The sequence below is a fragment of the Chamaea fasciata genome, unplaced genomic scaffold (genome assembly GCF_029207755.1).
Source record: "Chamaea fasciata isolate MVZ Bird 193981 ecotype frontalis unplaced genomic scaffold, bChaFas1.0.hap1 SCAF_1259, whole genome shotgun sequence".
NCBI classification, from domain to species: Eukaryota; Metazoa; Chordata; class Aves; order Passeriformes; family Sylviidae; genus Chamaea; species Chamaea fasciata.
In genome coordinates this window covers 1-22,746 of record NW_027095344.1, presented here as the reverse complement: position 1 = coordinate 22,746, position 22,746 = coordinate 1, and the positions used below count along the sequence as shown (strand labels likewise).

Sequence of the window (22,746 nt, the reverse complement as noted above, 5' to 3'; positions counted from 1 at the left end):
CCCTCGGGCCCCTCCCCCACCCCCCCCGAGCCCCTCCCCCACCCTCCTGAAATGACCCAAAATCGCCCCAAAATAATTTTCAAAAAACCGAAATTTTTTTCCCCCCAAAATTCCCTCCAAAATTCGTCGCCCCCCCCCCGAAATTTCCCCCCAAAATCTCCCGAATAATTCCCCCAAAATCGTCCCCGAAAATCCCCCCAAAAAACCCCCAAAATCCCCCAAATTGCCCCAAAACCTCCCGAAATTTGACCCCCAAAAATCCCCCCCAAAATTCCCCAAACGCTCCCCCGAAAAACGCCCCCAAATCCCAAATAATCCCCCAAATTCCTCCCCAGAAAATCCCCAAAATCAAAAAAAATCCCCCAAAAAAATCCCCCCAAAAATCCCAAAAAAATCCCCCCCCAAATTCCAAAAAAAATCCCCCAAATTTCCCCCCAAAATCCCCCAAATTCCTCCCCAGAAAATCCCCAAAAACCAAAAAAATGCCCCCAAAAAATCCCCCCCAAAAATCCAAAAAAAACCCCAAAAATTCCCCCCCAAAAATTTCCCCCAAAAATCCCCAAATTCCCCAAAATTCGCCCCCCAAAACTCCCCAAAAATCCCCCGAAAAATCCCCAAAAAAATCCCCAAATTCCCCAAAAATCCCCCCAAAATTCCCCCAAAATCCCCAAAAAATCTCCCAAAAATCCCCAAAATTCCCCCAAAAATCCCCCCCCCAAAAATTTCCCCCCCAAAATCCCCAAATTCCCCCAAATTCTCCCCAAAAATTCCAAAAAACCCCGATCCCAATCAAACCCCGCCCGCCCCTCCCCCCGCCCCTCCCCCAGCCCCTCCCCCCCCGCTCCGGTTTCACCCGGGAACCCAAAACCGCCCCTCCCCCCACCCCCGCCCCCTTTTTTTGGGGTCACGGCGGGGCGGGTGGGGGGAGGGGCGGAGGTTGACCTTTGACCCCCCTTTGGGAGAGGGGGGGGAGGGGCGGGATTTGGGGGGAATTCGGCGGGAATTCCGGCGCGTTCCGGGAGGAGTTCGGGCGTTTTTGGGGAAAATTCGGGGATTTTGGGGAAAATTTGGGGATTTTGGGGAAAATTTGGGGATTTTGGGGGAAATTTGGGGATTTTAGGGGGGAATTTGGGGATTTTGGGGGGAAATTTGGGGATTTTGGGGGGAAATTTGGGCAAATTTTGGGGGAAATTCGGGCATTTGGGGGAAATTTGGGGATTTTGGGGGAAATTTGGGCGTTTTGGGGGAAATTTGGGCATTTTGGGGGAAATTTGGGGATTTTTTGGGGGAAATTTGGGAATTTTGGGGAAATTTGGGCATTTTGGGGTAATTTGGGCATTTTGGGGAAATTTTCCTCCAATTTTGGGGAAATTTTGCTCCATTTTTGGGGAAATTTTCTCCATTTTTGGGGAAATTTTCCTGCAATTTTGGGCAAATTTTGCTCCATTTTTGGGCAAATTTTGCCCCATTTTTGGGGGAATTTTCCTCCGTTTTTGGGGGAAATTTGGGCATTTTTGGGGGAAAACTTGCTCCAATTTTGGGCAAATTTTGGTCCTTTTTTGGACAAATTTTCCTCCATTTTTGGGGAAATTTCGCTCTATTTTTGGGCAAATTTTGCTCAGTTTTTGGGGAAATTTTCCTCCAATTTTGGGTAAATTTTGCTCCGTTTTCGGGGAATTTTTTTACCATTTTTGGAGTGAACTTTTCACCATTTTCCCGGCAATTTTCTCTCCATTTTTCCGGAATTTTCTACCTTTCCTGTCCCCGAATTTTTCTCCCATTTTTCGGGCAAATTTTCCCCCATTTTGGGTCAATTTTTCCCCCATTTTTGATCATTTTTTCCCCCATTTTTCATCAAATTTTCCCCCATTTTTCATCAATTTTTCCCCATTTTTGGTGAATTTTTCCCCTATTTTTGATCAACTTTTTCCCCCTTTTTTGTCAATTTTTTCCCCATTTCTGGTCAATTTTTTTCCCGCCATTTTTGATCATTTTTTTCCCCATTTTTCATCAATTTCGCCCCCATATTTGGTCAATTTTCCCCCCATTTTTCATCAATTTTTCCCCCATTTTTCATCAATTTTTTCGCCATTTTTGGTCAAATTTCCCTCCATTTTTGGTCCTTTTTTTTCCCCCATTTTTCATCAATTTTTCCCCCATTTTTGGTGAATTTTTCCCCCATTTCTGGTCAATTTTTTCCCCCATTTTTCATCAATTTCCCCCCATTTTCGGACCAAATTTCCCCCATTTTTTGTCAAAATTTTCCCCATTTTCGGACCAAATTTCCCCCATTTTTTGTCAAAATTTTCCCCATTTTCGGACCAAATTTCCCCATTTTTTTGTCAAATTTCCCCCATTTTCGGACCAAATTTTCCCCATTTTCGGACCAAATTTTCCCCATTTTTTTGTCAAATTTTCCCCATTTTCGGACCAAATTTTCCCCATTTTCGGACCAAATTTCCCCCCATTTTTTCTCAATTTTTCCCCATTTTCGGACCAAATTCCCCCCATTTTTTGTCAAATTTTTCCCCACCTTCCTCCCATCTCCCCCCCTCCCCCCTCCCCCCCCCCCCCCCCGGATTTTCCAGCCCTCCCCTCCCCCTCCCCCCAGCCCCTCCCGTCCATCAGCGCCCGAAATAACCCCGGGGGTGGGGGGGAGGGGCGGGGGGGGGGGGGGGTCAGGGGACACCCGGGGGTGGGGGAGGGGGGGAGGGGCCATTGGGGGGGGTCCCGCCCCCCCTTTTTAAAGCCCCCGCGCTCCTCCCCCCTCCCCCAAAGCGCCTCGGGGCGGCCGCCGGCTCCTGGGGGGCTCGGGGGGAGGTGGCCGGTTTGGGGGTTTTTGGTTGTTGTTTTTTCCCTGTTGTCCCCGTCGCTTTCCCGATGGTTTTTCCTCCCTTTTTCCCGGTTTTTGGGGGGGTTATTTGAGGGGCTGCCTTGGCTCTGCTAGAGGGAAAAATCTGGGGGTTTTTTGGGGGATTTTTGGGATTTTTTTGGGATTTTTTTGGGGGTTTTTGGGATTTTTTTGAGATTTTTTTGGGATTTTTTGGGGGAAGCTTTAGGGGGGTTTATTTCCCTCCATTCCCGTTTTTTTTTTTTTTTGGCTCTTTTTTTTTTTTAGTTTTTTTTTCCCCTTTTTTCTTTTTTTTATAAATTCTTTTCCGTGGGGATTTTTTCCCCTCTTCCTAAAATTTTTCTCTTTTTTTCTTTAATTTTCGTTTGGTTTTTTTTTTAAATTTTTTTGGGGTTTTTTTTTTTTTTTTTTTTTTTGGGGGGGATTTTTCCCCTTTTTTTTTCCGGGCCGGGAACTTTATTTTTTTTTTTTTTTCTCTTCCCCCCCCCTTTTATTTTCTGCCCATTTCATTTCCGGCCGGCGGCCCCAGGCATGGAGAACGCCCACGCCAAGACGGCCGAGGAGTGCTTGGCCTTTTTCGGGGTCACCGAGAGCGTCGGGCTGAGCCCCGAGCAGGTCAAGAGGAGCCTGGAGAAATACGGCCCCAACGGTGAGGGCGGGCGGAAACCCGGGCGAAATCGCCGCTTCCCGGGATTTTCGGGGATTTTCGGGGATTTTTCGGGGATTTTTCGGGGATTTTCGGGGATTTTTCGGGGATTTTCTGGGATTTTCTGGGATTTTCGGGGATTTTCTGGGATTTTTGTGAATTTTCTGGGATTTTTCGGGGATTTTCTGGGATTTTCTGGGATTTTTCGGGGATTTTTCGGGGATTTTTCGGGGATTTTCTGGGGATTTTCGGGGATTTTGGGGGATTTTCTGGGATTTTTGTGAATTTTCTGGGATTTTTCGGGGATTTTCTGGATTTTTCTGGGATTTTCGGGGATTTTCGGGGATTTTCGGGGATTTTTCGGGGATTTTTCGGGGATTTTTCTGGGATTTGGGAAGATTTGGGGGGTTTGGGGGGGGATTTGGGGGGATTTTCAGGGGGGTTTTTGGGGCGTTTTCGGGGGTTTGGGGGAAATTTTCGGAGATTTGGGGGGAATTTTTGGGGGATTTGGGGGAATTTTCGGGGATTTTCGGGGATTTTTTGGGGATTTTCAGGGATTTGGGGGGGATTTTGGGGGGTTTTAGGGAATTTTCAGGGATTTGGGGGATTTTCGGGGGATTTTCAGGAATTTTGGGAGGGTTTGGGAAGAGCTGGGAGAGACTCGGGGGATTTCAGGGACGGTTCGGAGAAGTTTGGGAGGATTTGGGGGAATTTTGGGAGATTTTGGGGCGGATTTGGGGGAATTTTGGGGGATTTGGGGGGAAATTGGGGGGATTTTGGGGAATTTTGGGGGATTTTGGGGGATTTTGGGGGATTTGGGGGGATTTTGGGGGATTTTGGGGGGAATTTGGGGGATTTTGGGGGGAATTTGGGGGGATTTTGGGGAATTTGGGGGGATTTTGGGGGATTTTGGGGGATTTTGGGGGATTTTGGGTCTCCTCTCACCTGTCCCTTCTCCTCCCTCCCAGAGCTGCCGGCTGAGGAAGGTGAGTGACAGTCCCCAAATGTCCCCAAAAGTCCCCAAAATGTCCCCAAATCCCAGGAAAATCCCCTCGGGTTGGACACTGGGAGGTCCCTGTCCCCAGAAATGTCCCAGAATGTCCCAAAAAATCCCAAAAAAAACCCCAAAAAAACCACCCGAAATATCCCCGAAAGTCCCAAACTGTCCCCAAAACGTCGCCGAACCCTCCCAAAAACGCCCCAAAAATCCCCGAAAATCCCGAATTGTCCCCAAATGTCCCAGAAAAAAGGCCCCGAAAAGCCGGGAATTCCCCCAGAATTCCTCAGGTCGTCCCTAAAGCTCCCCAGATTCCCCGGATTGTCCCCAAAGCGTCGGGAATTGTCCCCAAAACCAGGGAAGTCGATCTGGGAGTTGGTGGTGGAGCAGTTCGAGGATCTCCTGGTGCGGATCCTGCTCCTGGCGGCCTGCATCTCCTTCGTGAGTGTCCCCTCAAGAAAAGGGCCCCAAAGTGTCCCCAAAAATGGCCCAAAACGGCCCAAAAACGGCCCCAAAACGGCCCCAAAATTGTCCAAAAAAACGGCCCCAAAATGTCACCAAAATATCCCAAAAATGGCCCAAAAATGGCCCAAAATGGCCCCAAAATTGTCCAAAAAAAGGCCCCAAAATGTCACCAAAATATCCCAAAAATGGCCCCAAAATGGCCCAAAACGGCTCCAAAATTGTCCAAAAAAAGGCCCCAAAATATCACCAAAATATCCCAAAAATGGCCCAAAAATGGCCCAAAATGGCCCCAAAATGTCACCAAAATATCCCAAAAATGGCCCAAAAATGGCCCAAAACGGCTCCAAAATTGTCCAAAAAAAGGCCCCAAAATATCACCAAAATATCCCAAAAATGGCCCAAAAATGGCCCAAAATGGCCCCAAAATGTCACCAAAATATCCCAAAAATGGCCCAAAAATGGCCCAAAATGGCCCCAAAATTGTCCAAAAAAAGGCCCCAAAATGTCACCAAAATATCCCAAAAATGGCCCAAAATGGCCCCAAAATTGTCCAAAAAATGGCCCAAAAATTGTCCCAAAAATGGCCCAAAAACGACCCCAAAAATGGCCCAAAATTTGCCCAAAAACAGCCCCAAAATGTCAAAAAATGGTCCCAAAAAAGGACCCAAAATTGTTCAAAAAATGGCTCAAAATCGGCCCCAAAAATTGGCCCCAAAATGGCCCCAAAATGGTCCCAAAATTGTCCAAAAAATGGCACCAAAAACAGCCCAAAATATGGTCCCAACAATGACCCAAAAATTGTCCAAAAATGGCAACAAAATGGCCCAAAAATTGTCCAAAAATGGCACCAAAATGGTCCAAAATATCCCAAAAATTGCCCCAAAAATGTCCAAAGAAATGGTCCCAAAAATGTCCAAAAAACGGCCCGAAATATGGTCCCAAAAATGGCCCCAAAATGGCCCCAAAATGTCAAAAAATGGCCCCAAAAATCGGCCCAAAATGTCAAAAAATGGCCCCAAAATTTGGCCCAAAATGGCCCAAAATTGGCACCAAAAATTGCCCCAAAAATGGCCCAAAATGTCCCAAAAATTGGCCCAAAACGTCCCAAAAACGTCCCAAAAACGTCCCAAAACGTCCGAAAACGTCCCAAAAACGCCCCGGGGGCGGCTGGGGGAGATTTGGGGGGAAGATCCGGGAGTTTGGGAATTTTGTGGGGAAGTTTTGGGCGATTTTGGGAGAAATTCGGGAATTTGGGAGGGGGGGGGGGATTTCTGGGCCAACTTTGACCGGTTTGGAGAAATTTTTTGACCGATTCCCAGCGGATTTTTTTGGGGGGAATTTCCGTGAATTTCGGGATTTTTTTGGGGGGAGGGGGAGGGGACACGGGTGACACCGCTGTCCCCAAGGTGGTGGCCTGGCTCCAGGAGGGTCCTGGCGGTGGATTTTGGGCGGATTTCGACCAATTTTGACCAATTTTGACCGATTTTGGGCGGATTTTGACCCATTCCCGGCGGATTTTTTTGGGGGAATTTCCGTGAATTTCGGGATTTTTTTGGGGGGAGGGGGAGGGGACACGGGTGACACCGCTGTCCCCGCTGTCCCCAAGGTGCTGGCCTGGTTCGAGGAGGGCGAGGAGACCATCACGGCCTTCGTCGAGCCCTTCGTCATCCTCCTCATCCTCATCGCCAACGCCGTGGTGGGCGTGTGGCAGGTGGGGACGTTTGGGGACACTTGGGGACGTTCGGGGACTTGGGGGGGGGTTGGGGGATTTTGGGGACATTCGGGGACACTTGGGGACATTCGGGGACTTTGGGGGGGGGGGTTGGGGGATTTCGGGGACGTTTGGGGGCGTTGGCTGTCCCCGATGTCCCCGGGTTGTCCCCAGCGTGTCCCCAACGTGCCCCGGTGTCCCCACTCTGTCCCCGATGTCCCCGATGTCCCCAATGTCCCCCGTCGGTGTCCCCAGGAGCGGAACGCGGAGAACGCCATCGAGGCTGTCCCCACTGTCCCCAATGTCCCCCTGTTGTCCCCGTTGTCCCCAATGTTCCCCCGTTGTCCCCAGTGTCCCCAATGTCCCCACAGTGTCCCCAATGTCCCCACGGTGTCCCCAGGAGCGGAACGCGGAGAACGCCATCGAGGCTGTCCCCCCGTTGTCCCCAATGTCCCCGTTGTCCCCAATGTCCCCACGGTGTCCCCAATGTCCCCAATGTCCCCAATGTCCCCAGTGTTCCCCCGTTGTCCCCAATGTCCCCCCGATGTCCCCAGTGTCCCCACGGTGTCCCCAATGTCCCCAATGTCCCCACGGTGTCCCCACGGTGTCCCCACGGTGTCCCCAATGTCCCCCGTCGGTGTCCCCAGGAGCGGAACGCGGAGAACGCCATCGAGGCTGTCCCCAATGTCCCCGTTGTCTCCAATGTCCCCAGTGTTCCCCCGTTGTCCCCATGTCCCCGTTGTCCCCAGTGTCCCCCCGATGTCCCCAGTGTCCCCACGGTGTCCCCAGTGTCCCCAATGTCCCCAATGTCCCCCGTCGGTGTCCCCAGGAGCGGAACGCGGAGAACGCCATCGAGGCTGTCCCCACTGTCCCCAATGTCCCCAATGTCGCCCTGTTGTCCCCATTGTCCCCAATGTTCCCCCGTTGTCCCCACTGTCCCCAGTGTCCCCACGGTGTCCCCAATGTCCCCGGTGTCCCCAGGAGCGGAATGCGGAGAACGCCATCGAGGCTGTCCCCAATGTCCCCGTTGTCTCCAATGTCCCCAGTGTTCCCCCGTTGTCCCCAATGTCCCCCCGTTGTCCCCAGTGTCCCCACGGTGTCCCCACGGTGTCCCCACGGTGTCCCCAGTGTCCCCCGTCGGTGTCCCCAGGAGCGGAACGCGGAGAACGCCATCGAGGCGCTCAAGGAGTACGAGCCCGAGATGGGGAAAGTCTACAGGAGCGACCGCAAAGCCGTGCAGAGGATCAAGGCCAGGGACCTGGTGCCCGGGGACATCGCCGAGGTGGCAGGTGGGGGCCTCGGGGTCACCCCGGGGTCACGGGGACACCCCGGGGTCGCCCAGGGGTCACGGGGACATCGGGGACACCCAGGGGTCACCCAGGGGTCACGGGGACACCCAGGGGTCACCCAGGGGTCACAGGGACACCCAGGGGTCACGGGGACATTGGGGACACCCAGGGGTCACAGGGACACCCAGGGGTCACGGGGACATTGGGGACACCCAGGGGTCACAGGAACACCCAGGGGTCACGGGGTCACCCAGGGGTCACGGGGGTATTGGGGTCACCCAGGGGTCACCCAGGGGTCACTCTGGGGTCACCCCGGGGTCACGGGGGCATTGGGGACATTGCCCCCAGTCCCATCCCAGTCCCTCCCAGTTCCCTCCCAGTCCCTCCCAGTTCCCTCCCAGTCCCTCCCAGTTTATCCCAGTCCCTCCCAGTCCCTCCCAGTTCCCTCCCAGTCCCTCCCAGTCCCTCCCAGTTCCCTCCCAGTCCCTCCCAGTTTATCCCAGTCCCTCCCAGTCCCTCCCAGTCCCTCCCAGTTCCCTCCCAGTCCCTCCCAGTCTCTCCCAGTCCCTCCCAGTTCCCTCCCAGTCCCTCCCAGTTTATCCCAGTCCCTCCCAGTTTATCCCAGTCCCTCCCAGTTCCCTCCCAGTCCCTCCCAGTCTCTCCCAGTCCCTCCCAGTCCCTCCCAGTTCCCTCCCAGTCCCTCCCAGTTTATCCCAGTCCCTCCCAGTTCCCTCCCAGTCCCTCCCAGTCCCTCCCAGTCCCTCCCAGTCCCTCCCAGTCCCTCCCAGTTTACCCCAGTCCCCCCCAGTGACCCCCCCTCCCCCCCGTGTGTCCCCAGTTGGGGACAAGGTCCCGGCCGACATCCGCATCATCTCCATCAAATCCACCACGCTGAGAGTGGACCAGTCCATCCTTACTGGTATGAACTGGGACGGGACTGGGACGGGACTGGGACGAACTGGGAGGGGACGGGGACGAACTGGGACGAACTGGGAGGGGACGGGGAGGGGGTGAAAGGGTTAAAAACAGGGGAAGTTTTGGCTTCGAGGGGAGGGGGGGGTTATTTATACTGGTTTGTACTGGTTTGTACTGGTTTGCATTGGTTCATACTGGTTTGCATTGGTTTATACTGGTTTATACTGGTTCAGACTGGTCTACACCGGTTTATATTGATTTGTACTGGTCTGTGGTGGTTTATACTGGTTTATACCGGTTGACATTGAATTCGGTTAGTTTATACTGGTTTGTACTGGTTTGTATTGAATTTTATTAGTTTATACCGGTTTATACTGGTTTATACTGGTTATATTGAATTTTATTAGTTTATACTGGTTTATACTGGTTTGTACTGGTTTATATTGAATTTTATTAGTTTACACCGGTCTATACTGGTTAGTATCGGTTTATATAGAATTTTATTAGTTCATACTGGTTTATACTGGTTTATATTGGATTTTATTAGTTCATACTGGTTTATACTGGTTTATATTGGATTTTATTAGTTTATACTGGTTTATACTGGTTTGTGCTGGCTTATATTGAATTTTATTAGTTCATACTGGTTTGTACTGGTTTATATTGAATTCTATTAGTTTACACCGGTCTGTACTGGTTTATACTGGTTTATATTGGATTTTATTAGTTTATACTGGTTTATACTGGTTTGTACTGGTTTATATTGGATTTTATTAGTTTATACTGGTTTATACTGGTTTATATTGAATTTTATTAGTTCATACTGGTTTATACTGGTTTATATTGGATTTTATTAGTTTATACTGGTTTATACTGGTTTATATTGGATTTTATTAGTTTATACTAGTTATAGAATTTTATTAGTTTATACTGGTTTATACTGGTTTGTACTGGTTTATATTGGATTTGATTAGTTCATACTGGTTTGTACTGGTTTATATTGGATTTGATTAGTTCATACTGGTTTGTGCTGGTTTATATTGGATTTGATTAGTTCATACTGGTCTGTACTGGTTTGTACTGGTCCACACCGGTTCAGACTGGTCCGTACCGGTGCAGGGGAGTCGGTGTCGGTGATCAAACACACGGAGCCGGTGCCCGACCCGCGCGCCGTCAACCAGGACAAGAAGAACATGCTCTTCTCGGTGAGTGACGTCATCGCCGTCACCCGTGTGACGTCATCCGCGCGCGACGCGCCGTCCTCAGTGAGTGACGTCATCAGGGTCGTTGGTGTCACACGTGTGACGTCATCGCTGTCACCTGTGTCATTTTTTTGGGGCAAACGACTCTTGTTTAGCTCCAAAAAAAAAACAAACCCAAATTTTGGGGGGAAACGCCCGAATTTGGGTCTGAAAAAAACCCCAAATTTTGGGGGGAAACGCCCGAATTTGGGTCTGAAAAAAACCCAAATTTTGGGGGGAAACGCCTGAATTTGGGTCTGAAAAAACCCCAAATTTTGGGGGGAAACGCCTGAATTTGGGTCTGAAAAAACCCCAAATTTTGGGGGGAAACGCCCGAATTTGGGTCTGAAAAAACCCCAAATTTTGGGGGGAAACGCCCGAATTTGGGTCTGAAAAAAACCCCAAATTTTGGGGGGAAACGCCCGAATTTGGGTCTGAAAAAAACCCCAAATTTTGGGGGGAAACGCCTGAATTTGGGTCTGAAAAAACCCCAAATTTTGGGGGGAAACGCCTGAATTTGGGTCTAAAAAACCCCAAATTTTGGGGGGAAACGCCTGAATTTGGGTGTGAAAAAATCCCCAAATTTTGGGGGGAAACGCCTGAATTTGGGTCTGAAAAAAACCCAAATTTTGGGGGGAAACGCCTGAATTTGGGTCTGAAAAAAACCCAAATTTTGGGGGGAAACGCCTGAATTTGGGTCTGAAAAAAACCCAAATTTTGGGGGGGAAACGCCTGAATTTGGGTCTGAAAAAACCCCCAAATTTTGGGGGGAAACGCCCGAATTTGGGTCTAAAAAACCCCAAATTTTGGGGGGAAACGCCCGAATTTGGGTCTGAAAAAAACCCCAAATTTTGGGGGGAAACGCCTGAATTTGGGTCTGAAAAAACCCCAAATTTTGGGGGGAAACGCCTGAATTTGGGTGTGAAAAAAACCCCAAATTTTGGGGGGAAACGCCTGAATTTGGGTCTGAAAAACCCCAAATTTTGGGGGGAAACGCCCGAATTTGGGTCTGAAAAAAACCCCAAATTTTGGGGGGAAACGCCTGAATTTGGGTCTGAAAAACCCCAAATTTTGGGGGGAAACGCCTGAATTTGGGTGTGAAAAAAACCCCAAATTTTGGGGGGAAACGCCTGAATTTGGGTCGTAAAAAACCCCAAATTTTGGGGGGAAACGCCTGAATTTGGGTCTGAAAAAACCCCAAATTTTGGGGGGAAACGCCCGAATTTGGGTCTGAAAAAACCCCAAATTTTGGGGGGAAACGCCCGAATTTGGGTCTGAAAAAAACCCCAAATTTTGGGGGGAAACGCCTGAATTTGGGTCTGAAAAAAACCCCAAATTTTGGGGGGAAACGCCCGAATTTGGGTCTGAAAAACCCCAAATTTTGGGGGGAAACGCCTGAATTTGGGTCAAAAAACCCCAAATTTTGGGGGGAAACGCCTGAATTTGGGTCTGAAAAAACCCCAAATTTTGGGGGGAAACGCCTGAATTTGGGTCTAAAATCCCCAAATTTTGGGGGGAAACGCCCGAATTTGGGTCTGAAAAAACCCCAAATTTTGGGGGGAAACGCCTGAATTTGGGTCTGAAAAACCCCAAATTTTGGGGGGAAACGCCTGAATTTGGGTCTGAAAAAAACCCAAATTTTGGGGGGAAACGCCTGAATTTGGGTCTGAAAAAACCCCCAAATTTTGGGGGGAAACGCCTGAATTTGGGTCTGAAAAACCCCAAATTTTGGGGGGAAACGCCCGAATTTGGGTCTGAAAAAACCCCAAATTTTGGGGGGAAACGCCTGAATTTGGGTCTGAAAAAAACCCCAAATTTTGGGGGGAAACGCCCGAATTTGGGTCTAAAATCCCCAAATTTTTTTGGGTCAAACTCCTCCATTCCTCCTCCGAAGAACCTCAAATTTCCGACTTCCCACCCCCCCCCCGCCAAAATTCCCGTTTTTCCCCCCAAACGCAAGGGCACGAACATCGGTGCGGGCAAGGCCGTGGGCATCGTGGTGGCCACGGGCGTCAACACGGAGATCGGCAAGATCCGGGACGAGATGGCGGCCACGGAGCAGGACAAGACGCCGCTGCAGCAGAAGCTGGACGAGTTCGGCGAGCAGCTCTCCAAGGTCATCTCGCTCATCTGCGTCGCCGTCTGGGCCATCAACATCGGCCACTTCAACGACCCCGTGCACGGCGGCTCCTGGATCCGCGGCGCCATCTACTACTTCAAGATCGCCGTCGCCCTGGCCGTGGCCGCCATCCCTGAAGGTCCGTGGGGGGTGGGGTGGGGGGATGGAGGAGGTTTGGGGGGGGTTGGTGGACTCTCCGTGGTCATCTGTGGGGTCTTGGAGATGATCCGTGGTCATCCATGGACCATTGGTGGTCATTCATGAGGTCTTGGAGGTCATCTGTGGTCATTTATGGATGGTTGGTGGTCATTCTTGGGGTCTTGGAGGTCATCCGTGGTCATCTGTGGGGTCTTGGAGGTCATCCGTGGTCATCCATGGACCCTTTGTGGTCATTCCTGGGGTCTTGGAGATGGTTTGGGGTCATCCATGGACTGTTGGTGGTCATTCTTGGGGTCTTGGAGGTCATCCGTGGTCATCTGTGGGGTCTTGGAGGTCATCCGTGGTCATCTATGGACCATTGGTGGTCATTCATGAGGTCTTGGAGGTCATCTGTGGTCATTTATGGACCATTGGTGGTCATTCTTGGGGTCTTGGAGGTCATCCGTGGTCATCCATGGACCATTGGTGGTCATTCATGAGGTCTTGGAGGTCATCTGTGGTCATTTATGGATGGTTGGTGGTCATTCTTGGGGTCTTGGGGGTCATCCGTGGTCATCTGTGGGGTCTTGGAGATGATCCATGGTCATCCATGGACCGTTGGTGGTCATTCATGGGGTCTTGGAGATGGTTTGGGGTCATCCATGGACCGTTGGTGGTCAGTTATGGGGTCTTGGAGGTCATCCGTGGTCATTTATGGACGGTTGGTGGTCATTCCTCGGGTCTTGGGGGTCATCCGTGGTCATCCATGGACCCTTTGTGGTCGTTCCTGGGGTCTTGGAGGTCATCCGTGGTCATCTGTGAGGTCTTGGAGGTCATCCGGGGTCATCCATGGACCGTTGGTGGTCATTCATGGAGTCTTGGAGATGGTTTGGGGTCATCCATGGACCGTTGGTGGTCATTCATGAGGTCTTGGAGGTCATCTGTGGTCATTTATGGACCGTTGGTGGTCATCCATGGACCCTTTGTGGTCATCCATGGACCATTTGTGGTCATCCATGGACCGTTGGTGGTCATTCCTGGGGTCTTGGGGGTCATCCGTGGTCAGTTTTGGGGTCTCGAAGGGGTCTAGGAGAAGGTTCGTGGTCATTTATGGATCCTTGGTGGTTGACCTGACCTGAACGATGACCACTGACCACCCCGGTGACCCCGGTGACCCCCGTGACCCCGGTGACCTGACTGATGACCGCTGACCACCGCGGTCACCCTGGTGACCCCAGTGACCTGACCATTGACCAATGACGACCCCGGTGACCCCAGTGACCCCGGTGACCTGACCATTGACCAATGATGACCCCGGTGACCCCGGTGACCTGACTGATGACCGCTGACCACCGCGGTGACCCCGGTGACCCCAGTGACCTGACTGATGACCAACAATCACCCCGGTGACCCTGGTGACCACTGACCCCCGCGGTGACCCCTGGGTGACCCCTGGGTGACCCCTGGGTTACCCCGGTGACCCCAGTGACCTGACCGACGACCGCTGACCACCGCGGTGACCCCGGTGACCCCTGGGTGACCCCTGGGTGACCCTGGTGACCCAAGTGACCTGACCGACGGCCGCTGACCACCACAGTGACCCCAGTGACCTGACTGATGACCGCTGACCCCCACGGTGACCCCAGTGACCTGACCAATGACCAACAATCACCCCGGTGACCCCAGTGACCACTGACCCCCGTGGTGCCCCCGGTGACCCCTGGGTGAGCCCGGTGACCGCTGCCCCCCGCGGTGACCCCATTGACCCCTGGGTGACCCCGGTGACCCCAGCAACCTGACCGATGACCGCTGACCACCACGGTGACCCCAGCGACCTGACCGACGGCCGCTGACCACCGCAGTGACCCCAGTGACCCCGGTGACCGCTGACCCCCGCGGTGCCCCCGGTGACCTGACCGATGACCAACAATCACCCTGGTGACCCCGGTGACTGCTGACCCCCACGGTGACCCCTGGGTGACCCCGGTGACCGCTGACCCCCGCGGTGACCCCTGGGTGACCCCCGGTGACCCCTGGGTGACCCCGGTGACCTGACCGATGACCAACAATCACCCCGGTGACCCCGGTGACCGCTGACCCCCGCGGTGACCCTTGGGTGACCCCTGGGTGACCCCTGGGTGACCCCGATGACCCCGGTGACCTGACTGATGACCGCTGACCACCGCGGTGACCCCGGTGACCCCTGGGTGACCCCTGGGTGACCCCGATGACCCCAGTGACCTGACCGATGGCCACTGACCACCGCGGTGACCCCGGTGACCCCAGTGACCTGACCAATGACCAACAATCACCCCGGTGACCCTGGTGACCGCTGACCACCGCAGTGACCCCAGTGACCCCGGTGACCGCTGCCCCCCGCGGTGCCCCCGGGTGACCCCTGGGTGACCCCTGGGTGACCCCGGTGACCTGACCAATGACCAACAATCACCCCGGTGACCGTGGTGACCGCTGCCCCCCGCGGTGACCCCGGTGACCCCTGGGTGACCCCGGTGACCCCAGTGACCTGACCGACGACCGCTGACCACCGCGGTGACCCCGGTGACCCCTGGGTGACCCCTGGGTGACCCCGGTGACCCCAGTGACCTGACCGACGGCCACTGACCCCCGCGGTGACCCCGGTGACCTGACCAATGACCGCTGACCACCGCGGTGACCCTGGTGACCCCTGGGTGACCCCTGGGTGACCCCGGTGACCCAAGTGACCTGACCGACGGCCGCTGACCACCGCGGTGACCCCGGTGACCTGACCGATGACCAACAATCACCCCGGTGACCCCGGTGACCCCTGGGTGAGCCCGGTGACCCCAGTGACCTGACCAATGACCACTGACGACCATGGTGACCCCAGTGACCCCGGTGACCGCTGACCCCCGCGGTGACCCCGGTGACCCCTGGCTGACCCCTGGCTGACCCCCGCGGTGACCCCGCAGGGCTGCCGGCCGTCATCACCACGTGCCTGGCGCTGGGCACGCGGCGCATGGCCAAGAAGAACGCCATCGTCCGCAGCCTGCCCTCGGTGGAGACGCTGGGCTGCACCTCGGTCATCTGCTCCGACAAGACCGGCACGCTGACCACCAACCAGATGTCCGTCTGCAAGGTGGGGCCTCCCCTCCGAGCGGGGGGAAAAAAAATTCCCGGAATTCCAGGTTTTTCCGCCGAGAACCCAAAATTTCCGCGAGGAAAAAAACCCCAAAAAAATTTATTTGTGGTTTTTTTTTTTTTTTTCCGTGGTGGGGAGGCGAAGTTTCCGCGGGGAGAGCAAAAAATTCCCGCGGGGGGCTGGAAGTTTTCCGTCGGGAAGGTCGAGATTCCCATGAGGAATTCAGGATTCCCGCGGGGGGGGAGGGGGAGGGGGAGGGGAGGGGCCCAAAATTTTCCGTGGGGAAAAAAAAGAAAAAAAAAAAACCGACCCGGAAGTTCCCACGCAAAAATTCCCGCGAGAGCCTTTGAAATCTCCGAGGGGAAAACGGAAGTTTTGGACCGAATTCCCGAAATTCCCGTGAGAACCTCCAGGTTTTCCATAAAAAAAAAAAAAAAAAAAATCCCCCCCCCACCCAAACCAACAACCCCCCCGGATTTTTTTGGCGGAGAGCCCGAAATTTCCCTTTCGGGACGCCCAAAACTTCTCGGTGGGGGAGCCCCGAAAAACCCCCGCCGGAACGTCCCGGAGTTCTCCTGGGAACCTCGGAGTTTTCCCCCGCGGGGAGCCCCGAAATCTCCGCCGGGAGCCCCGAAACTCCTGCCGGGGCCGTCCCCCGAACGTCGCCGGTTGTCCCCAGATGTTCATCATGGACAAGGTCGAGGGCGACGTCTGCGCCCTCAACGAGTTCTCCATCACCGGCTCCACCTACGCCCCCGAGGGAGAAGTGTGAGTGTCACCCGCTGTCCCCCCCCAGGTGTCACCTGGGGTCGCCTTGGACCCCAGTGTCCCCGATGTCCTCCCGGCCCCGATGTCCAAGTGTGCACCTCGGTGGCCCCCGATGTCCCCATGACCCCGTGACCCCGATGTCCCCATGACCCCGGTGACCCCGACGTCCCCATGACCCCGGTGACCCCGATGTCCCCATGACCCTGTGACCCCGACGTCCCCATGACCCCGGTGACCTCAATGTCCCCATGACCCCGGTGACCCCAGTGTCCCCATGACCCCGTGACCCCGATGTCCCCATGACCCCGTGACCCCGATGTCCCCATGACCCCGGTGACCCCGACGTCCCCATGACCCCGGTGACCCCGATGTCCCCATGACCCTGTGACCCCGACGTCCCCATGACCCCGGTGACCCCGATGTCCCCATGACCCCGGTGACCTCAATGTCCCCATGACCCCGGTGACCCCGACGTCCCCATGACCCCGGTGACCCCGATGTCCCCATGACCCCGGTGACCCCGATGTCCCCATGACCCCGGTGACCCTGACGTCCCCATGACCCCGGTGACCCCAGTGTCCAGCTGATCTCCTCCTGACCACAATGTCCCCCTGACCCCAATGTCCCCATGACCCCAATGACCCCAATGACCCCATGACCCCAATATCCCCCTGACATCCCCATGACCCCAGTGACCCCGATGTCCACCCTGATCTCCTCCTGACCCCAACGTCCCCCTGACCCCAATGTCCCCATGACCCCAATGACCCCAATGTCCCCATGACCCCGGTGACCCTGACGTCCTCATGACCCCGGTGACCCCAGTGTCCAGCTGATCTCCTCCTGACCCCAATGTCCCCATGACCCCAATGACCCCAATGTCCTCCTGATGTCCCCATGACCCCGGTGACCCCGACGTCCCCATGACCCCAGTGACCCCCGTGTCCAGCTGATCTCCTCCTGACCCCAATGTCCCCGTGACCCCAATGACCCCAATGACCCCCGGACGTCCCCATGACCCCAATGACCCCGACGCCCCCCGATGTCCTCAGGCTGAGGCAGGACCGTCCGGTCAAGGCCGGCCAGTACGACGGCCTGGTGGAGCTGGCCACCATCTGCTCCACAGTGTCCCCAATGTCCCCGTGACCCCAATGACCCCAATGTCCCCAATGACCCCAATGACCCCAATGACCCCAATGACCCCGACGTCCCCCGATGTCCCCAGGCTGAGGCAGGACCGTCCGGTCAAGGCCGGCCAGTACGACGGCCTGGTGGAGCTGGCCACCATCTGCGCCCTCTGCAACGACTCCTCGCTGGACTACAACGAGGTGAGCGCGCCCGGCCCCGCCCCCGTCACCTGCGGCCGCCGTGTCCCCCAGGTGACCCCGCGGCGTCCCCGCAGGCCAAGGGCGTCTACGAGAAGGTGGGCGAGGCCACCGAGACGGCGCTGACCTGCCTGGTGGAGAAGATGAACGTCTTCAACACCGACGTCAGGAACCTGAGCAAGGTGGAGCGGGCCAACGCCTGCAACGCCGTGAGTGTCACCTGGGCCGCCTGGGCCACCTCCTGGGTCACCTTCTGTGTCACCTGGGCCACCACCTGGGTCACCTGGGCCACCACCTGGGTCACCTGGGTCACCTGTGTCACCTGTGTCACCTGGGCCACCACCTGGGTCACCTGGGCCACCTCCTGGGTCACCTGGGCCACCTCCTGGGTCACCTGGGCCGCCACCTGCGTCACCTTCTGTGTCACCTGTGTCACCTGTGTCACCTGGGCCACCTCCTGGGTCACCTGTGTCACCTGGGCCACCACCTGGGTCACCTTCTGTGTCACCTGGGCCACCTCCTGTGTCACCTGGGCCACCACCTGGGTCACCTCCTGTGTCACCTGGGCCACCACCTGGGTCACCTCCTGGGTCACCTTCTGGGTCACCTGTGTCGCCTGTTCCTGGTGTCCCCTGTCCCACCTGTCCCTGTCCCACCCATGTCCCACCTGCCCTGCCCCACCTGTCCCACCTGTCCCTCACCTGTCCCTCACCTGTCCCACCTGTCCCACCTGTCCCACCTGTCCCACCTGTCCCACCTGTCCCACCTGTCCCTCACCTGTCCCACCTGTCCCTCACCTGTCCCTCACCTGTCCCTCACCTGTCCCTCACCTGTCCCTCACCTGTCCCACCTGTCCCACCTGTCCCTCACCTGTCCCACCTGTCCCACCTGTCCCACCTGTCCCACCTGTCCCACCTGTCCCACCTGTCCCTCACCTGTCCCTCACCTGTCCCTCACCTGTCCCTCACCTGTCCCACCTGTCCCACCTGCCCCACCTGTCCCACCTGTCCCTCACCTGTCCCACCTGTCGGCAGGTGATCAAGCAGCTGATGAAGAAGGAGTTCACGCTGGAGTTCTCCCGGGACCGGAAGTCCATGTCGGTTTTCTGCTCCCCGGCCAAGGCCTCGCGCGCCGCCGTGGGCAACAAGATGTTCGTCAAGGTGGGTCACCTGGGGGTCACCTGGGGGTCACCTGGGGGTCACCTGGGGGTCACCTGGGTCACCTGGGTGATGTCGTCTGCGTCCCACCGCCCCGTGACCACGTCCCACCACCCCAAACCTTCTCAAACTCTGTTCCCACCATCCCGTGTCCACGTCCCACCACTCCAAACCTTCTCAAAATCGTGTCCCACCACCCCAAACCTTCTCAAACTCTGTTCCCACCACCCCATGTCCACGTCCCACCACCCCAAACCTTCTCAAACTCATGTCCCACCACCCCGAACCTTCTCAAACTCGTGTCCCACCACCCCAAACCTTCTCAAACTCTGTTCCCACCACCCCGTGTCCACGTCCCACCACCCCAAACCTTCTCAAATTCATGTCCCACCACCCCGTGACCAGGTCCCACCACCCCAAACCTTCTCAAATTCATGTCCCACCACCCCAAACCTTCTCAAACTCGTGTCCCACCACCCCAAACCTTCTCAAACTCTGTTCCCACCACCCCGTGTCCACGTCCCACCACCCCAAACCTTCTCAAACTCGTGTCCCACCACCCCGTGTCCACGTCCCACCGCCTCCAAACCTCCTCAGACCTTCTCAACCCCGGGCCCCACCACCCCACGACCACCCCGACCCCCTCTCACCCCTGCGTCCCACCACGTCCCACGACCCCAGGGTGCCCCCGAGGGCGTCATCGACCGCTGCAGCTACGTCCGCGTGGGCACCGCGCGGGTGCCGCTGACGCCGGCCGTCAAGGAGAAGATCCAGAGCGTCATCAAGGAGTGGGGCACGGGCAGGGACACCCTGCGCTGCCTGGCCCTGGCCACCCGCGACACGCCCCCCAAGAAGGAGGAGATGGCCCTCGAGGACTCCTCCAAGTTCGCCGAGTACGAGGTGGGCGGCGCGCCCCGGGTGGGCCCGGGCTGGGGGTTGGGGTGGTGGGACCTCGGTTTGGGTGGTGGGACCTCGGGTTTGGTCAGGTTTGGGTGGTGGGACCTTGTTTTGGGTGGTGGGACCATGGGTTTGGGTAGTAGGAGAAGGTTTGGGGTGATGGGACCTCGGTTTGGGTGGTGGGAGAAGGTTTGGGGTGGTGGGACCTCGGTTGGGGTGGTGGGAGAAGGTTTGGGGTGGTGGGACCTGGGGTTTGGTCAGATTTGGGGTGGTGGGACCTCGGTTTGGGTGGTGGGACCTTGTTTTGGGTGGTGGGAGAAGGTTTGGGGTGGTGGGACCTCGGTTTGGGGTGGTGGGAGAAGGTTTGGGGTGGTGGGACCTGGGGTTTGGTCAGGTTTGGGTGGTGGGACCTCAGTTTGGGTGGTGGGGCCTCAGTTGGGGTGGTGGGAGAAGGTTTGGGGGGGTGGGACCTCGGGTTTGGGTGGTGGGACCTCGGTTGGGGTGGTGGGAGAAGGTTTGGGGTGACGGGACCTCGGGTTTGGTCATGTTTGGGTGGTGGGACCTCAGACTTGGTCAGGTTTGGGGTGGTGGGACCTCGGTTTGGGTGGTGGGATCTCCAAAACTCAAATAAATTTTTGGGTTCCTCTTCCTCCATGACCTCCAAAATTCACTTTTTTGGGGGTTTTTTTTGGTCCTCCATCACCTCCAAACCTCCATTTTTTCTTGTGTTCCTCCTTCTCCAAAATTCCCTTTTTTTGGAGTTTTTTTTGGTCCTCCATGACCTCCAAACCTCCATTTTTTTTTTTTTTTTTGGTGCTCCTCCTCCTCCAACCCTCCCTTTCCTTTCGGCTCCTCCCCCTCCCCGACCTCCGCGTCCCCTTCCTCTCCCCAGACCGACCTGACCTTCGTGGGCTGCGTGGGCATGCTGGACCCTCCCCGCAAGGAGGTGATGGGCTCCATCCGGCTGTGCCGCGACGCCGGCATCCGCGTCATCATGATCACGGGCGACAACAAGGGCACGGCCATCGCCATCTGCCGCCGCATCGGCATCTTCGGCGAGGACGAGGAGGTGACCGGCCGCGCCTACACCGGCCGCGAGTTCGACGACCTGCCGCTGTCGGAGCAGCGCGAGGCCTGCCGCCGCGCCTGCTGCTTCGCCCGCGTCGAGCCCACCCACAAGTCCAAGATCGTCGAGTTCCTGCAGTCCTTCGACGAGATCACCGCCATGGTGAGGAGGAGGAGGAGGAGGACTTCTCGGGGGACGTCGTTTCGGGGGTCCACCATGGAGTTATGGGGGTCTGAGGCCGGAAGTTCTTGGTGGACGTCATTTTGGGGGTCCGCCATGGAGTTATGGGGTGTTGGCTGTCCAAACTGAGCTGGTGTTGGGGGTCCACCACGGGCGGTTTGTGGGGGTTTGGGGTCAGAGCCCAACGTGGTTTTCGGGGTCCCACCACCAACCCGACGCCATTTTTGATGCTCCCACGTGGTTTTTGAGGTCCCACCACCAACTTGACCCCATTTTAGATGTTCCTCATGAACCCAACGTGGTTTTTGGGGTCCCACCACCAACCCAACGCCATTTTTGATGCTCCCACGTGGTTTTTGAGGTCCCACCACCAACCCGACCCCATTTTTGATGTTCCTCACAAACTCAACGTAGATTTTGGGGTCCCACCACCAACCCAACGCCATTTTTGACGTTCCCACGTGGTTTTCGGGGCCCCACCACCAACCCGACCCCATTTTTGATGTTCCTCACGCACCCAACGTGGTTTTCGGGGTCCCACCACCAGCCGGACGCCATTTTCGATGTTCCAACGTAGTTTTTGAGGTCCCACCACCAACTCAACGCCATTTTTGATGCTCCCACGTGGTTTTTGAGGTTCCACCACCAACCCGACCCCGTTTTTGATGTTCCTCACGCACCCAACGTGGTTTTCGGGGTCCCACCACCAACCCAACACCATTTTTGATGTTCCCACGTGGTTTTCGGGGTCCCACCACCAACCCCGCCCCGTTTCTCGCTGTCCCCCCCCCTCCCCCAGACCGGCGACGGCGTCAACGACGCGCCGGCGCTGAAGAAGGCGGAGATCGGCATCGCCATGGGCTCGGGCACGGCCGTGGCCAAGACGGCCTCGGAGATGGTCCTGGCCGACGACAACTTCTCCACCATCGTGGCGGCCGTGGAGGAGGGCCGGGCCATCTACAACAACATGAAGCAGTTCATCCGTTACCTCATCTCCTCCAACGTGGGCGAGGTCGTCTGGTGAGCGCCCAGCTGGCACCGGTGGTTCACACCAGTTCACACCAGTTCACACCAGTTCACACCGGTTCGCACCAGTCTGGGACCGGTTTGGGACCAGTTCGGAGAGCTCGGGGACGTTTGTGGGTCCTCAGCGGATTTCGGCCCGGTCCAGCCATGGGTTCATCCCAGTTTGTCCCAGTTTGTCCCAGTAACATCCCGGTTTGTCCCAGTAACGTCCCAGTTCCATCTCAATCCTGCCCCAGTTTGTCCCAGTCCATCCCAGTTTGTCCCAGTCCATCCCAATCCCCTCCCAGTCCATCCCAGTTCCATCCCAATCCTGCCTCAGTCCATCCCAGTTTGTCCCAGTTTGTCCCAGTTTGTCCCAGTCCCCCCCAGTCCCTGACCCCATGCTCCCCGCCACTCCCAGTTTACCCCACTCCCTCCCAGTCCCCTCCCAGTCCATCCCAGTTTGTCCTAGTCCCATCCCAGTTTCCCCCAGTCCATTCTAATCCACTCCCAGTCCCTCCCAGTTTATCCCAGTCCTCCCCAGTTTCCTTCCAGTTCCCCCCCAGTTTCCTCCCAGTCCCTCCCAGTCCCCCCCAGTCCCCTCCCAGTTTATCCCAGTTTACCCCAGTCCCCCCGGTCCCTGACCCCGTGCTCCCCGCCGCTCCCAGTCCCATCCCAGTCCCTCCCAGTCCCTCCCAGTTTATCCCAGTCCATTCCAATCCCCTCCCAGTCCCTCCCAGTCCCTCCCAGTTTATCCCAGTCCCTGACCCCGTGCTCCCCGCCGCTCCCAGTTCATTCCCAGTCCCATCCCAGTTTATCCCAGTCCCTCCCAGTCCCTCCCAGTTCATTCCCAGC

General features: G+C 56.0%; 1 protein-coding gene across 1 annotated transcript; it reads left to right on the top strand.

The window, feature by feature from the left end:
• Nucleotides 1–2,787: 2,787 nt before the first annotated feature.
• Nucleotides 2,788–21,970, top strand: LOC136284675 (sarcoplasmic/endoplasmic reticulum calcium ATPase 1-like). The gene is made up of 16 exons (XM_066175038.1): nt 2,788–3,500; nt 4,466–4,483; nt 4,853–4,935; nt 6,566–6,670; nt 7,821–7,959; nt 8,798–8,878; nt 9,994–10,079; nt 12,076–12,373; nt 15,324–15,490; nt 16,173–16,261; nt 17,487–17,589; nt 17,664–17,795; nt 18,621–18,746; nt 19,425–19,643; nt 20,533–20,868; nt 21,686–21,970. Exons 1-16 carry the CDS (start codon nt 3,383–3,385, stop codon nt 21,908–21,910), a joined length of 2,325 nt encoding a protein of 774 aa, XP_066031135.1. The 5' UTR covers nt 2,788–3,382; the 3' UTR covers nt 21,911–21,970.
• The last annotated feature ends 776 nt before the right edge of the window (nt 21,971–22,746 follow it).